This window comes from Microtus pennsylvanicus, chromosome 2 (genome assembly GCF_037038515.1).
Source record: "Microtus pennsylvanicus isolate mMicPen1 chromosome 2, mMicPen1.hap1, whole genome shotgun sequence".
In the NCBI taxonomy this organism is placed as follows: domain Eukaryota; kingdom Metazoa; phylum Chordata; class Mammalia; order Rodentia; family Cricetidae; genus Microtus; species Microtus pennsylvanicus.
Genome location: NC_134580.1, coordinates 104,989,976 through 105,003,508, shown reverse-complemented (window position 1 = coordinate 105,003,508; position 13,533 = coordinate 104,989,976). Strand labels below are relative to the sequence as shown.

At 42.5% G+C, this 13,533-nt stretch overlaps 1 protein-coding gene across 2 annotated transcripts in view; it reads left to right on the top strand.

Moving 5' to 3' along the window:
• Sppl2a (signal peptide peptidase like 2A) overlaps positions 1-13,232 on the top strand; it is a 38,048-nt gene extending 24,816 nt beyond the window's left edge. For both annotated transcript variants that reach the window (XM_075962073.1, XM_075962071.1), the window contains 2 exons: positions 1,971-2,131; positions 12,101-13,232. In XM_075962073.1, coding sequence (XP_075818188.1) covers positions 1,971-2,131; positions 12,101-12,175 — 236 coding nt within the window. In that variant the 3' untranslated portion in view covers positions 12,176-13,232. The remainder of the gene's footprint in view (positions 1-1,970; positions 2,132-12,100) is intronic.
• Positions 13,233-13,533: the final 301 nt, after the last annotated feature.

Genomic DNA, 13,533 nt, shown 5'->3' with positions numbered 1-13,533 from the left:
AACCCTAAGCATAAAGCTATAAAATAGTATTTAAATATTAAATTATGAAAGCAGATGTCAGGCTGTGGGAGTAACTCAGTTGGTGGAGTTACTACAACATGCGGAGTTCCTTAGGCTTGGCCCCCAGCTCCTCATACACCAGTGTGACGGCTACCTGTAATGTCAACATTTGGCTGATAGAGGCAGGAGGACCAGGAATTAAGGATCATCCTCAGCTACAGCAGTCTGAGGCCATTCTTGAATATGTGAGACCCTGATTCAGTAAATAAATACATAAATACAGATAAGTAATTAAATAGTAAATGTTAAAGGCTCACACAGAAATATGCCTCCAAAAGTAGTTACTAACAATATGAGCTTTGGTCTTCAAAGCTAAATTGTGGTGGGGAGCTAAGTGAAGAGATTCTGGCCAACTTGAGCATGGTGAGCTGGTGAGCATGGCTCTGGCAGGCCTTGCCCTTCCTCCCATTCCTGCTTAAAAAACAAAACAACACAAAACAACCACAAACGGTTATATTACATTCCTAAAGTTAGCCCCCATGATCTGTTCCCTTATTTTGCCCACTTCCTCCTCCTGAAGCTGACTATCAAGGTCCACCTATCAAAGTATGAATTGCAGCAATCAAAAGCCCCCTTTGGCTCACCTAATCAACATGTCCAATCAAAATTAAACACCTCATCCTAACACAGGGTTTCCCCATTTACCTTTATAAACCACCATTTGCCACATCTGTCTACTCTCTCTATCCAGAGGCAGTCCTTTGTCCCTCTGGGGCAAATAAATCTCCTTTGTGCTGAAGACTTGGCCTTGGGGGTCCTGAGTTGATACTTTCCCTTTCAATAAGTACCACTCCCCCCCCCCTTTTTTTCTGAGACAGGGTTTCTCTGTATAGCCCTGGCTTTCCTGGAACTCACTCTGCTGACCAGCCAGGCCTCAAACTCAGAGATCTGTCTGCTTTTGCTTCCCTAGTGCTGGGATTAAAGGTGTGTGCCACCACCACGTGGCTAAGTACCACTTAAAAATACGGAAATAAATTAAACAGCAAATCTAGTAAAAGTTAATAGAGCACTTGCTTTAGCAGTTGTATGTAAACCAAAGCCCATTCAAATAACCTGTAAGGACAGTCCAGTTACTTTATGATCTTAAACAGTGAAATGGAGGACTGAAGAGTCAACATAGCAGTTAAGAGGACATGTCGTTCTTGCAGAGGACCCAGGTTCAAATCCCAGCTTCTACTTGGTGTCTCACAGTTGTTTGTAACCTTGTACCCTGGGTATCTGATTCCTGTTTCTGACCTCTGCGGGCACCATGCATGCACATGGTGCACATACTGGTCAACATGATGGAGTCAAGAATGCTCATCAAAAGCTGTGATAGGAGTATTTGTCAGTTCTGCTGTGTGACTGTGGGCTGCTCACTCAACCTCCCTGATCTTCTTCCATCATCTCAGGTTTACATTATGTAGCCAGACTACATTGCCTGTAAAGGTGTTTGCAGCTTCAGCAGTCTGAGAGCATGCATTCATATGACACCCCGGATCAGTGGGGAATATCTAAATAATGTTTGGTATGTACTTGTTAAGGAAGTCTGCCGTCTGTAAGATTTGGTTTCTTTCTAATTATATGTATATGTGTGCCTCTGGCGAGTGCAGTGCCCCAAGAGGCCAGAGACATCAGACCCACTTGGAGCTGGCATGGCAGGCAACTGTAAAGACCCAGCACCCCTGGCAGGAGGCTCATCTGCCTCTACCACCAATGCTAGTGCCTGCAGCCCCTCTAGCCGCAGGAGCCTGCAGGAGCCTGCACTCACTATCGCAAATCCACACGCAGACACAGATACAAATACGTAATGAAAAATGGGCCTTGTTTAAAGATATCGTCAGAAATATTTGAAAACTAGTATTTTAATGGGGAAGGAAGAAGCCACTCCTAGAAGCATGTAAAACTGACCTTGCTTCTGTTTCCCACAGCCTATGCCGTTGGCATGATAATTACGTTTGTTGTCCTTGTGCTGATGAAGAAGGGGCAGCCTGCTCTCCTCTATTTAGTACCTTGTACACTTATTACTGCCTCAGTCGTTGCTTGGAGTCGTAAGGAGATGAAAAAGTTCTGGAAAGGTAGCAACTATCAGGTATGTGCTTACACTTTATAACCCACTGGCCGCTATGCTGTCGCCCATTTATAGCAAATCTTTCTGTGTCAGAAATTTATGTAACCCCAGGATGCCCCGAGCTCTTCCTGTCCCTGGGCATCTGCCTGCTGTGGCACGGGTTCTTGGTGCCCACTGCAAGTGGATGACGCAGCCCTGTCATGTTACCGTGGCAGGACATTGGGAAGGCAGAGCGCTGCACCATGTGTTCAGATACCATAAACGCCATGCGAGACTCAACTATGTCAAATAAATGCTGAATTTTGAAACTGACAGTAAAGTTGATAGTAAGAGACCTAAGGTCTTGAAATGAAAATATGTGTTCTTTTCCACATCAGTTGGGTACTCATGTCAGATTTTAATGGATCAAGATGTTTCCTTCTTCAAAATTCCTATAACAAGGAAAATCATAATTTCAGAGTCTGTTGTTTGAGTTATTTTTTTTAATAGAAGCAATCCCCCTTTTCCTTCCTTTCTTTTTCTTTCCTAAATGTTCTTGGAAATCCAGACAAGTTGGTTTGCACTGAAATTGGAGAGTTGAGAAGCCCTCCCCTACTCAGTTAGGCCGTGGCACTGGCCCTTCCTTCCCAGAGGCACTTTGTAAAGCAGTTATTCCTGATTCATTCCAGTGGAGTGAACTGTTCCCTCCATCTGCCCTCACGGCTGTGTGTCAGTAGTCACATGAGCAGAGCGGCACTGGGAGCAAGGGGCTGCAAATGCTCGTACCAGAGAAGCAGTTCAGGTGGCTCATGGCATCTCCCGTAGTGTTTAAGAAGAGATGGCCAACATTATATTACAGGCTTCTATAACTGGAAAAGGTGCTGGTTTAGGGTTCTTTCTGGTACATATTGGATTTCTTTTTGAGATTTATATAAGAAAATAATAATACCTACCTTGCCTGTTTATCAGTGCTGTTGGCTTTGCCTGTATTAATGTATACAAAAGGTATTTATGGTCACAAGTCCTTCATTAAACTAGTAAAATAGCTGATAATTTTTCCATGAAGATGACCTACATCAATTTTTCCCTAATGCTGGAGATCAAACCTAGAGCTCCCGTGTGTGTGTGTGTGTGTGTTTTAAATAAAAGAGTATTGAGTCATATATGGTGGTCCACACCTGTAATCTTAACCCTTGGGAGATGGAGACTGGAGATTGAGGAATTCAAGGCCAACCTCAAACACATAGCAAGTTAGGGACCCTGTTTTAATCAATAAGACTAAAGTGTGTCCTAAACTACTACTAACTTTTGAATGTCTTATCCTCAAAATGGCTTTTTACCCTTCTTAATAGTTTTATATTTATGCATTTAATGACTGTGTATTGAACGATTCTCTGGGCTAAGGATGATTTCAAATACTGACTTTACAGGATGAGCAAGTTAGCAGCAGGCCTCCTCTTGTTGCCTTGTGAAACTTCCTGAGAAATGCAGACAGAGTCGCCAGCAATAAAGTGTGATGAATGCGTTGATAATAGCAAAGGGTCCTGGTACCTAGGGATGGGACATCTAAGGCCAAGGACAGGACAAGTTAATGAGTGATTTGGAGAAGGGCTTCTAAAAACTGTTAAATCTCACTTAAAATTGGGCTGTATGTTCATCTTAAAGGAACCATGTCTTCAGAAGTTCCAAGGGGAAGAAAGCTGGCACATTCTGAGACCTGAATGGAGCTTAGGGAAACTCTAGTGTTGAGTATGGACGAAGGACCCTTCTTTAGTTAGGGTTCTATTGCCGTGAGAGACACCATGAACATGGCAACTCTTATAAAGGAAACATTTCATTTATGGCTGGATTACAGCTTCAAAGGTTTAGTCCATTATCGTCATGGCGAGAAACATAACAGCATGCAGGCAGACATGGTGCTGGCGATGGAGCTGAGAGTTCTACCTCTTGATCCACAGGCAGCAGGAAACTGTTTGCCACATTGGGCATGGCTTGAGCATAGGAGACTTCAAGGCCTGCCCCACAGTGGCACCCTTCCTCCAACAAGGCCACAGTTTGTCCAACAAGGCCACACCTCCTAATAGTGCCACTCCCTATGGGCCAAGCATTCAAACACATGAGTCTTTGGGGGTCATTCTTTTTCATACCACCTCACGAGGGTAGTGAACATCCTTCTGTCTTCTGTAGAGGCATGGCTGGACAGCTAGGTGATCCTGTCAGCAGGTCCTGGCTTCCCTTTCTCATTATTTTTATGTATTTCATTTATAATTTCTTGTAAAAAATCTTTTACTGGCTGTATATTAATATTCGCTGGGTGGTGATGATGGCACATGCCTTTAATCCCCACAGTTGGGAGGGAGAGGTAGGTGCATCTCTGAGTTGGAGGCCAGCCTGGTCTACAGAGTAAGTTCCAGGACAGCCAGGGCTACACAGAGAAACTCTGTCTCAAAAAAACAAAAAAAAAATATGTTTGCTGCTATTCTTTATTATTATTATTTTTGTTTTGTTTTTGTTTTTTTGTTTTTTCGAAATAGGGTTTCTCTGTAGCTTTGGTGCTCTTCCCGGAACTAGCTCTTGTAGACCAGGCTGGCCTCGAACTCCCAGAGATCCGCCTACCTCTGCCTCCCGAGTGCTGGGATTAAAGGCGTGCGCCACCACTGCCCGGTTATTCTTTATTATTTTTACCCAGACATTTCCTAAGGGATTTTCTGGGAAATGGTAAATTGATATGAAAAGATATTCATCAGCACACATCTGGCCTTCTTGTTCTGCGAGGTAACATAAGTTAATGTCATTGGCAGTTAATGGTCTGAAAGTCTATCTATAGGCTCTCTGTTTTTTCTTCAGTAATTTCTTTCTGCCTGGTTTTTTTTTTGGGGGGGGGGGGTTTCAAGACAGGGTTTCTCTGTGGTTTTGGAGCCTGTCCTGGAACTAGCTCTTGTAGACCAGGCTGGTCTCGAACTCACAGAGATCCGCCTGCCTCTGCCTCCCGAGTGCTGGGATTAAAGGCATGTGCCACCACCGTCCGGCTTCTTTCTGCCTGATTTAATTATTAAGTAATATATGTTTGTTGGTTGGTTTGGGTTTAGGTTTTGAGTCTTTTAAAACAGGGCCTACTCAGAGGTCTGAGCTGTGTTAACTCCAGTGTAGTGCCTGCTGCCCTTGGGCTCTCAGAAGTCCTCCTGCCTTACTGTCCCACATGCTGGGATTATAAGAGTCTGCTACCATGCTTCAGCTTGTATTTGTATTTTTATTTAAAAAGTTTTACAGATGTATTTATGCTCAGTGGAGATGTGCCTGTAGAGGCTAGAAGATTCCTTGAAGGAGGAGTTACAGGTTCATACTTGGAACCAAACTCAGGGTCTTCTAGAAGAGCAGCAGGTATTCTTAACCACTGAGCCATCTCTCCAGCCCTCGTTTTTGTATTTTTCAAACAAGAAATACAGTAGTGGGGCTGGAGGCCGGGCAGTGGTGGCGCATGTTTTTAATCCCAGCACTCGGGAGGCAGAGGTAGGCGGATCTCTGGGAGTTCGAGGCCAGCCTGGTCTACTACCATAGCTAGTTCCAGGACAGGCTCCAAAAGCTACAGAGAAACCCTGTCTCGGGGCTGGAGAGATAGTTCAGAGCACGTACTGATCTTCTGAAGGACCACACTTCAGTTCCCAGCACTAACATCTAAGAATCTCACGGCTGTCAGTAACTCTGGTTCTGGGGGCTCCTACATACCTCAGAAGGTTCCTGCTCATGTGCACATATCCACACACAAATACATTATTAAAGACAAAATACATCTAGCCAGGCGGCGGTGGTGCACGCCTTTATTCCCAGGACTTGGGAGGCAGAGGCAGGCGGATCTCTGTGAGGTTGAGGCCAGCCTGGTCTATAAGAGCTAGTTCCAGGACAGGCTCCAAAGCTACAGATAAACCCTGTCTCAAAAAACAAAACCAAAAAAGATAAAATACATCTTTAAAAATATACAGGAGCTAGAGAGATGGCTTAATGGTTGGGAACACTGGCTGGTCTTGCAGAGGACTGAGTGTTGATCCCAGTACCCACATGTGTCTCCCAATCTCCTTAACTCCAGTTCCAGAGGATCCAACCCTTAAACATACATACAGGAAAAACACTCATACACACAAAATAAAAAGAAATAAAGATATTTTTAGAAAGAAAAACAAGTGTTTCAAATCAAAGTGGAAGGCCCTTTTTAAGCTACCCTAGCTCTCTCCTGCTGTTTCAGGAGGTGTTGTGGGAGCTGTGGGCTGTGTTCCACCCAGCTCCCGCCACCAGCTAGCTTTACCCGAAATAACAACACACAAATGGTATTCTTTTAAACACTACTTGGCCCATTATATCTAGCCTCTTCTCGGCTAACTCTCGCACCAGGACTAGCCCATTTCTAATAATGTGTGTAGCACCCCAAGGTGCGCTTAACAGGAAGATTCTAGCCTACGTCCATCCTGGGTCAGAGTTTCATCACGTCTGCCTCAGAGAGCAGAGCTGCATCACGTCTGAGCTCACTTCCTCTTCCTCCCAGCATTCTGTTCTGTTTACTCCGCCTATCTAAATTTTAACCTATCAGGGCCAAGGCAGTTTCTTTATTTAACCAATGACCTTCCTCCATCAAGGAGGGACAGCTACCTTGAACAGGTTGTCTGTAGCTTCCAGCTATGTGTGCTATCTCATAGTGAAATAGTTGGTTATTTTAGAATTGCTGTATACATAAAAGCACAAATGCTGCATCTCTCTGGAGATCTACTCTTTTTGTGTTTCTCTGGCTTCTTTTAGCATTTTATTTTCTCTTTCTATTATGTTTATTGAAAGGGGATGGTTTTAGGATATTCCTGGTGGAATTCCACCAGAGGACGTATTTGTGTTTGTCATAGCCATATGTTCTACTTGGGACCATCCACATTTCTTTCTTTCTCTCTCTCTCTCTCTCTCTCTCTCTCTCTGTTTTCTGAGATTCCAAGATGGTGTTTCTCTGTGTAGCTGTGGCTGTCCTGTAACTTGGTTTGTAGACCAGACTAGTCTGGGACTCACAGAGATCCGCCTGCCTCAGCCTCCTGCGTGCTGGGATTAAAGATATGCTGTTTGTTGGGTACAAGGTGAGACATGCCTAGTCGAAAATCCAAAATTTTCTAAACTCTGAGATTCAGAGGTGTGGTGGTTTGAATGAGAACGGCCTCCATAGGAGTGATGCTTGAGTGTGTAATCCCTGACCCATAGAACTGTTTAGGAAGGATTAGGAGGTGTGGCTTTGTTGGAGGTGTGACACTAGGGGCAGGCTTTGAGAGGTGCTGCTCCCCTCCCAGTTAGCTCCCCTCTGTCTCCTACTGTGGCTCAACATGTGAGCTCTCAGCCGGGGGAGGGGGATGGCGCACACCTTTAATCCCAGCACTCGGGAGGCAGAGGCAGGCGGATCTCTGTGAGTTTGAGTCCAGCCTGGTCTACAAGAGTTAGTTTCGGGACAGACTCTAAAACTACAGAGAAACCCTATCTTCAAAAACCACAAGCAAAAAAAAAAAAAAGATGCGAGCTCTCAGCTGTTCCTGTTGTCATGCCCTTGATCCCCATCATGTATTTTAACTCATGTTTGTATCCTCTCCACAAAACATCTCTTTATGGATAGGCAAATATGCCAAACATTTTCAAAATCTGAAACACTTTCAGGCCCAAGTATTTCAGGTAAGGAAATCTTGTTTTTGTTTTTGACCAAGCTGGCCTTGAACTCACAGAGATCCTCCTGCCTCTGCCTCCCGAGTGCTGGGTTTAAAGGCGTGTGCCACCACCACCACTGCCCAGCTCATATAAGGGAATCTTAATTTATAGTTAAATTAAGGGAAGGGGGTAGAACTTTCCACTGGAGACTTGTTCAGGGGATGGTATAAGCAGCACACAGGGACTGCCTGGGCCTCACACGTGCCAAGCAGGTGCTGTATGTGTAACCACATCAGTTTGTTTATTTATTTATTTAGATTTTTTTTTCGAGACAGGGTTTCTCTGTAGTTTTGGAGCCTGACTTGGAACTAACTCTTGTAGACCAGACTGGCTTCGAACTCATAGAGATCTGCCTGCCTCTGCCTCCCGAGTGCTGGGATTAAAGGCGTGCGCCGCCACCACCACCTGGCATCATATCCTATTTTTAAAGGCCCTGGTAGCATAAAATGCAGACAACACCTAAGTGCTGTAGTACTTAGCTTGGAATCTTTCTCCCTCTTTTGTAAACTTTTCATCAAATGAAGTAAGATTTTTTTCTACAGTTTCATTAAAATAATATGAATTTGGAAAAAAATCAGTTACAAATTCTTTTATATAGCGTCAGGGGCTAGTTCAGTTTCTTTTATGACATTTTTCTGGATACTTCTAGAGTTCCAGTATTCAGTTTCGTTCGTCTGACTTTATTTGAAGCCATAGTTCTAACAAATGTAGAGTGAACAGATGATTTTTTTCCTTAGAGAGAAAGATAAAGCAGAGTGTAAAGACTGCGGGGTGGTACTTCGTCTTTCTCATAGTAAATCAAGTGCAGCGAGAGCCGTGCGTAGCTCCCCACAAGCTGTTTACTCTGCTGCTCCCGGCTTGAGGTCCGGTGAACAGTGTGTCTGCGAATGTCACTCGCACTTGTAATACTTGTAATTATTTTTAGAAGTCACAAGCTGTAAGTCACGAGTCGGGCTGCAAAGCTACTTAGAGTGACCGCTTGAGAGCAGGAGCTCCAGTTACTCAGGTTAATGTATTAAGCCGTTTTCAGAGAGCAGTTCTAAACAAGTAGAGCTTTGAAAATGCCAGTTTTGCTGGCCCAATTTCAAAGGACAATTTTTTTCAAACAGATCGCCTATTTACAAATGTGAAATATTGATTTTTGCCAGTTAATTTTATTGGCTATGTTGATTTGTTGAGTTTCTAAGTACTTGATCTTCACGTTTGTTCTGTTTATTTCTTTATTGTTGTTACTGAAATCTTAAAGAATAGGAAGCAGAAATGGTAACTTTTCAATTAGTAGACTTTTAAATTGTTTTGTTGTTGTTTATTGAGCTTTGTTTTTGAAAAGGTGGGGGGGGGGGTTTGTCTCACTGTGTAGTCTAGGCTTCCTGAAACCCAGACTCCTCCTGCCTCAACTTCCTGCATGCCAGGATCACAGCCGTGTACACCATGACTGGTTAATTAATATATCTATATTTAGGGCTGGAATTATAGAGCCCAGAGTGATACCTAAGAATTAGGAAAACAGAAGCCTGTTATAATGCTGGGTACATAGCTCTTACCCTTAGGATGGTTGCCAGGTACACAGATCACAGAGAAGAGAAGCTTTGTGTCTTCCCCACCCCTACAGTCCTTTCTCACGGCTGCTCCAGGTCTCCCACTGCTCTGGCCATATTCACATACATAAATGTATCTAGGTGTATGTCTATAATTGTAAATGTGATTAAAATGAACTATTCCACCACTTCACCTTATATCTCATGTTATGGGATACTTAGTGTTACCTATCTTGATTGGCTTTTATCTTTTTTAAAACTCATTGAAGTTTATTGTGTCTTTTTGGGATGCTGTAAAAGGAACTTAGAGCTTCCATATGCTAAGCACTCCCTTTAGATCCCCATCCTTTGAATTTTTTTTCTCCTAGATGTGTTACAAACATGAAACTGCCTTAATCTAGGTGTTATCTTGACAGATAAAGGGCTGAGTAAGTGACTCTGGCCTTTGATAACTGCGGTTGCTGACAGGTGAGCTTTACTGGAAGTGTTCCTATTGGTGAAGGTGCCTGTCTGCTGAAAGCCTCAGCTTAGAGGCACTCTTGTTTGGCAAGTCCAGAAATCCCATGTGGAGCAATCCCTCCTTCTTCAAAAAAAAAAAAGTAAATTATTTAGAATCTTTAAAAACAATAGAACATTTATATTGCTGGCCTTTCCATTTTCTGATTCTCAATAATGAAGAAGGAAAACATATATAATGATACTGAAATCTAGTCATTAATTGGTCTAAATGTCTTTGACAATTTTTACAAAAAGATCACATTTTCTATTTTCAAGTAATTTTATCTAAATAATGGTTTTAAAAGTTTTGAAATATTTAACACTTCCTTTTTCTTGCATTTCCAAATATTTTAATTTTCTTATAGAATATGCATAGAATTAAAGTAAAATACTCACTTGTAATGCCTTTAAAGCATTCTTTAGTGAATCCAGTTTGGTTTGTTTTCAGGTGGTTGTTTTTTTTTGTTGTTGTTGTTGTTGTTTTTTTGGTTTTTCAAGACAGGGTTTCTCTGTGGTTTTGGAGCCTGTCCTGGAACTAGCTCTTGTAGACCAGGCTGGTCTCGAACTCACAGAGATCCGCCTGCCTCTGCCTCCCGAGTGCTGGGATTAAAGGCGTGCGCCACCACCGCCCGGCTTTGTTTTCAGGTGTTTTAAGTGCTCTTGTTTGCATTTTTATTAGGAGGAGTTTTTGTTGTGTAATACTTCCAAACGTTCATGTATCATTCTTTTACTTGCTTGGGTGGTGGTGGGGTTTTGTTGATTTTGTTTGCTTGTTTTGCGAGGGGTATGAGTGTGTGTGTGTGTGTGTGTGTGTGTGTGTGTGTGTGTGTGCCTGTATGTCTCGAGATTTGCTGTGTAACGTTGGCGTGCCTAGAACTTGCTGTAGACTAGAGTGGTCTGAAATTCATATAGAGATCTGACTTCCTCTGCCTCTTAAGTGCTGGAATAAGGAGCAGCTTTCTATGTTATTCTTACATTATCTTAACAAGGTTGCAAGGTTGCAGAGCCAGCAGGGATTTTCACACTAACTTCTGGAACCGTTTTTTAACTTTGCACTTACAAGTGCACACTGCCTCCATCTTCTTTTGAAGTGGAATTCCTGCTGCTACAAAGGGCAGTTTGCATTTCACACTGGGAAATAGAGACAAATGGAAGATCCCGAAAATGCAATATTCATACGGGCCGCAAGTCTTATAATTCATCCTTCTGAGAAGTTAAACATGATGTTGACCTAAACAGTGGTCCATAAGGTCCATAAGGTCACTTGTGTTTTAAGGTTTACTTTTATTATTTTTAATTATGTGGGCATATACACATTAGTACACGTATGGTGTCCAGAGGCAAGTGATCCTCCTGGGGCCAGAATTACATGCAGTTCTTATTTCACCAAAGTGGGTGCTGACCAGACTAAGAGTGCTCTTCATCTCTGAGCCATCTCTCTCTTGCCCCAAGATTACTCTTTTTGGGTTTTGAGATAAGGTCTCTCTATGTAACTCTGGCTGTCCTGCAATTTACTGTTTTGATCAGGCTGGCTTCGAACTCACAAAGATTGACCTACATCCTGAGTGCTGGGATTAAAATAAAAGGGGGGCATGGGATGACTGGGGATTTAGCTCAGTTAGATCCAGAGGGGAGGGGAAGGGGGAGGAACTGGGAGGAGAAACTGCAATCATGATATATTGTATGGGAAAATAATTATTTTCAATAAAAGGGAAAAGGGCATGGGTGGGGAGATAGCTCAGTTGTAAAGTGCTTCCTGAGTAGGCATGACGTGTGAATTCAGGTGCCCAGAACTCATTTAAAAAACCACGTGGGCCAGGCAATGGTCTACAAGAGCCAGGACAGGCTGCAAAGTTACATAATTAAAAAAAATTTTTTTAAAAAGCCACGTGGAAGGGCTCAGGCTTGGTGGCACTTGCCTCTTAATCCCAGCGCTCTGGCGGCAAAGGCATGTGGATCTCTGTTAGTTTCAGGCTACCTAGGACTACTTAAGTGAGACTATCTCAAAAAAAATAAAAGTAAGAAAAAGAAAAGAAAGCTAAGATCAGTGGGTACGGGTTGTGGAGATAGACAGACCCCTGGAACTCTCTGGTCAGTCACACGCGTGCGCGTACACATGCCTGTTTACCCAGACGTATACATGCAAACACACACACACAAACATCACACAAAACAGAATACTTTTGCCAAATTAATGAAGAGTGGAAGGGAAGTTTAACATTTGCATTTTCTGATATCTTTTCTTTATTCCTAGGTGATGGAGCACCTGGACTATTCAACAAATGAAGAGAGCCCAGGGACCACGGGTGAGCAGGCTGTGCAGCAGTAATAACGTGGACCTACAAGGATGAGCTATTGATTGTTTTACAAATAGAATTTGCCCACCCCGCTCCATCCCCCCCTTCTTTCTTTTTTGCTGTTGGAGACAGAGTCAGTACTGGAACTCATTGTCCTCCTGCCTCAGTCTCCCAAATATTTGAGGACTATAACTGGGAAACACCATGCCCAGAAAGTTTGAAATCAAAATTTGAACTGAAAATTGGAAACATTTGCAGTGATGTTTGCCAATCCATATATTTTTATGAGCTGGTAAAATTCATTATACATAGCGAAAATGCATTTCCTTTTAATTATGTTAAAGTTGTGCCTTCACAATCAATGAAAAACATAGGGTTTGTGTAGTTTCTAATGTATTATATACATTATATTTTTCTAAAAAAAAAGACACTTTGACCCTCCCTTGTACTTTTCTAAAATATTTCTCCAAAATCCAAGGATAGTTCATTTATAAGTGTCAAATCAAGTTTCTTTCTTTTCTTTTTTTCTTTTCAAGACAGGGTTTCCCTGTGTAGCTTTGGAGCCTGTCCTTACCAGGCTGGCATTAAACTCACATAGATCCACATGCCTCTGCCTCCCAAGTGCTGGGATTAAAGGTGTGCGCCACTGCTCGACTCAAATCAAGTTTCTTGAATAAATGTTTTGTTTAAGATTTATGCAGATCTTATCCCCTCTACAGGAATAACTGCTTGCGGCTGTGCAAGAAGGCAGTTCAGCGATGAAAATTGGTCTTTATATCATGTAGAGGTTTTAAAGATGCACAAGGGGATACATAGAAACACATCCCTTTGTAGTTCAAGTTTAAATTTTTTCCTTACCTTTATTTTTACTTATGTGTATGGGTATTTTGCCTGTATACATGTATGTCTGGGCACCACGTTTGTGCCTGGTGCCTGTGGAGACCAGAAAAGGGTGTTGGATCCCTTGATACTGGAGTTACAGATGGCTGTAAGCTGCTGCCATGTGGGTGCTGGGACTTGAACCCAGGTCCTCTGGAAGAGCGGTCAGTGCTCTTAAGTGCTGAGCCATCTCTCCAGCCTTATAGTTTTTTAAGTTTTTAAAAACTTGTCACCCTTTTTTAAAACTTGAGGACCTTAATTACTTCAGGCTGCATATGTATTATATTAGACTGTTTGTTTTTCAGATAGAAAGAAACATAATATATAGAAATAGTCATTAGGAGGATACAAAAATTGAATCTAGTTTATATCAGTACACCATTTACTTGAAGGAAGATACAGATCAAACGTCTATACTTACTCTAAGTTTTACTTTGGTTTTTCTGATCTTTGAAATGTAATTCCATTGGTTAGGTAAGGTTTTATCTTCTAAATTTTTTTCTTATCTGAC